The sequence below is a fragment of the Ipomoea nil genome, unplaced genomic scaffold (genome assembly GCF_001879475.1).
Source record: "Ipomoea nil cultivar Tokyo-kokei standard unplaced genomic scaffold, Asagao_1.1 scaffold2280, whole genome shotgun sequence".
Taxonomy (NCBI): Eukaryota; Viridiplantae; Streptophyta; class Magnoliopsida; order Solanales; family Convolvulaceae; genus Ipomoea; species Ipomoea nil.
Window position 1 is genome coordinate 1,510,554 of NW_017618708.1, and position 3,947 is coordinate 1,514,500.

Here is a 3,947-nt window from a genome sequence, read left to right on the forward strand (position 1 = left end):
ACCGGATCAACAAAGCTCCAAAGATTTTGAGCTTGCAAATGTGTGGACATCATAATTTGCCAATAATTGTAATCGAGTTTACCGTCCAATTTGGGACCCGACCATACAATATTGAAATTTGTTGCCATATTTCACTATGGGAAATATTTCGGGGTTGAAAGGTTGAATTGACTGACTTTGATACCAAATGTAAGATATATTGAATATAATATATATTATATATAATATATCTATGTATTTATATATAATAATATATAAATAGGAAGAGAGAGAGAGAAGAAGATTAGAATGAATAATGTGTATTCACTGGGATGATTTAACAAATGAAAATACACCACATATTTATACTAAGAGAAAGCTAATAAATAGGAAGCTAATGCTCCATGTACTACTCCTATAATCTAGGCATGTTCTACATTAACATACATGACTCACCCAGCTTTGTTTTTATTAAATTCTTTGACTTGGTTTAATTACTAATAATAATAATATTATTATTATTATTATAACAAATTCAAACTTTTAGGAAGTCTTAAAAAGTCAGACATTACACAATCATGATTTTTAAAGAGTCTTTAAAAGTCGAGTATAATATTCAATTAAGACTTTTAAAGAATCTTTAAAAGTCACGCGGTATTCAAAAAGTTACGAATTTTTGTAGACTTCTTAATTGTAGGACTTTTGTAGATTTTTTTTCTCAAATATTAATAGTTGAAATCCAACCCCCAACCCCAAGATTTCAAAACTTGCTTTCTACCAATGAATGTTTTCTCTCTCACTCTAAACACTATTTTTTTCTCCATATTTAAACTTTATAAACCATACCTAAATTCAATAAATTATTTTTTTTCTACATTATCCTATATTTCTTGATACCAAAACTATACCAATTTTTTCTCTCTCCTAAACTTTACAATATTCCTCTAACAATTCGAAATAATATTATTTGTACTTTATTGCTTGTATATTTTGATTTTTTTTTTCTAAGAACTTTTTGTCCCTAACTTCTAACCTTTCTCTATGAACTTTTCTCCCTAACTTCTAAACTTTCTCTAAGAACCTTTTCTCCCTAAATACATGAACAAAGCAAAATTTTCGTACATGAAAATGTTGATGTGGGTTAAAAACTATATACAGTGGCGGATCCAGAAATGTTTGTCAATGGGGGCAAAACATTATAGTTTAAAAAACAATGAAACACTTAACAAATATAGTTATAAATATTGTTGGATATAGACGAATAATAAAACGCATTAAAACTTTATAAAAATATTCATAAAAAAATGAAACATGATTAATTTGATAAAATAATTCAAATAAAAAAATGCAATATAAATTACACATCTCATTATTAATATAAAAAGAGTTTTATATATATATATATATATATATATATATATATATATATATATATATATATATATATATATATATATATATATATAGCCAAAAGCCATAACGAAACAGTTAAAGAAACCCTTATGATAAGAGATTTGAATCACTGACATTTCTTAAATCCATACACGCCTTTACCAACTCGTCTAACTTATCTATTGTTTACTTTTATCAGTTTTTAAATATTTATATGTAAAACATGTGCTATATATACATACAAGGGCTATATATGGGGTGGGTGGGGGCAGCTGCCCCCACTGCCCCCATGCTGAATCCGCCCCTGACTATATAATAAGAAGAATTTTTGTAAGAAAATTTTAAATGATAAGAGAATTGGAATTATTGAAAGTTTGTAAGAATTTATTCAATTTGGAATTTCAATAACTTTTGTAGACTTTTTTTTTTTTTTTTTTAAAGTTGATACAAGTTTATGAATGTTTTTTTACATAGCCTTTTATAGATTTTTGGATTCTTTAGCCTAGATTTCTATATTATGTTGTCTGATAGAATTAGGGTTTTCTCATGCTATGATTTGGACAAGTATTTTTTGCAATTCTTAATCCCTAATTCCTCTTTTTCTCAACCCTAGTTTCTTCTTCTTCTTCACCTCTACCTCTTTCCTGTTCTTGTTGGATTGTATCGGTTGTGACATCTTTTTAGTTGTGTTACTGCAGCATCAAGAGATGGTGGCCAAGACCGTTAGCTGAACGCTTGCGTAAACACTTGAAGGAACAAAGATAGTTGATACTGATTGATGATATATGGAGCACTACTGCTTGGGATAGTGTGCAAAGATGCTTTCCAGATGATAATAATGGAAGCCGTATACTGTTGACTTCTCGGCTCAAAGAGGTTGCTGAATATGCATGCTCAGTTAACACTCCCCTTAACATGCCTTTCTTAGACGCCAATGAAAGTTGGAATCTCTATTGCAAAGTGTTTGGAAAAACAGAATTTCTTTGTGTGTTTGAAGAAATTGGTAGAGACATAGTGAAGAAATGTAGAGGGTTACCTCTAGCTATTATTGTAGTAGCTAGTCTTCTCTCCAGGACAGAGGAGAAGGTGGGAAAATGTGGAAGAATGTTACAGAAAATGCAACTAGATTGGTAATTGGTGATCCTAATGAGGTCTGTTCAAGAATCCTATCATTAAGTTACAACCAATTACCACACCACTTGAAAGCTTGTTTTCTATATTTTGGAGTTTTTCTGGAAGATTATGAAATCCCAGTGAAGAAGTTGGTTAAGCTGTGGGCAGCAGAAGGATTTTTGGGGGCAGTTAAGCATCAAAATATGGAAGAAGTGGGTATGGAATGCTTGAAAGATCTTGTTGATAGAAGTCTTGTTATAGTTAGCAGACATAGTTATAATGGCAAAATGAAGACAATAAGGATACATGATCTTTTGCAAGACTTGTGTTTGAGAGAAGCTCAGCATGAGAATCTATTGAATGTCATTGCAAATGATTACCATGATGTTGTTGGACTTGAAATACTTCCATTTTTCAAGAGGAAATCACAACATTCATTTTCAAAACCTTGCCGCTGGACAAGTATTAGACCAAGATGTTTCACTGTGGATTGCTTTGACAAATTCCATTCCTTGCATTGTGTTAACTTTTTTAGTGCTGGTGTATTTTCACACTTCAAACTACTAAGAATAGTGGATATGGAGCTTACATTGCCGGTTTATGGAGATATTGTACTAAATCTTGTTCATTTGAGATACTTAGCGTTATCCATGAGGAGAAATTTTGGCTCTCTTAAACTAAAGCTCTTTGAGCTTCCGAGTTTGCAAAGCTTAATTGTTCGGGGATTTGGCAACTTGGATTCCTCTCATGCAATTGAAATTTGGACAATGCCACAATTAAGAAATTTTTATGCAGACCAAATTTGTTCATTAGAAACTTCGGAGGGAGTTCATAAAAAGTTAGAGACTATATCTTGGTTGGGTCAGGCGTGTTGTACAAAGGATCTGCTTACAAGGATCCCGAATTTAAAAAAGTTGGGGATTGACGGTAGATTCTCTTCTGCAAATCCAGATTGTTTAAATAATTTTGTTGACTTGGGGCAGCTTGAGAAACTAAGCATAAGAGATTGGCATCTCAAACGTATCCCGTGTAGTAGCTTCCTATGGGCAACTAGTTTTCTACCAAAGCTTAAGAAGCTCAGCTTCATCAGGACTAGTTTGCCATGGAGTGATGTGAGACTTATTGGTATGTTGCCGAACCTAGAGGTTCTAAAATTGATACATGCTTTGATAGGGCAAGAGTGGGAGCCATGTGAGGGTCGGTTTCGTCAATTGAAAAGGTTGGTAATTAGAAACACACATCTCAAATATTGGGATGTTACGGGTGACCATCTCCCCGTGCTCGAATGTTTAGAGATAAGCGAATGCTATTCGTTGGAAGAAATCCCTAGTGGTTTTGCTGATATCACCACACTAGCATTGATTCGATTAAGCAAATGTAGTAATTCCCTTGTGACTTCTGCAAAGTTGATTCAAGAAGAGCAAAACAACTATGGAAATGATGTTCTCCTTGTTCATTACTAA

At 32.5% G+C, this 3,947-nt stretch overlaps 1 protein-coding gene across 1 annotated transcript; it reads left to right on the forward strand.

Annotated features, from left to right (window-relative positions):
* The first annotated feature begins 2,465 nt into the window (after positions 1-2,465).
* Positions 2,466-3,947, forward strand: LOC109150740 (putative late blight resistance protein homolog R1B-8). The gene has a single exon (XM_019298727.1). The coding sequence runs from the start codon at positions 2,466-2,468 to the stop codon at positions 3,945-3,947; it is 1,482 nt and encodes a 493-aa protein (XP_019154272.1).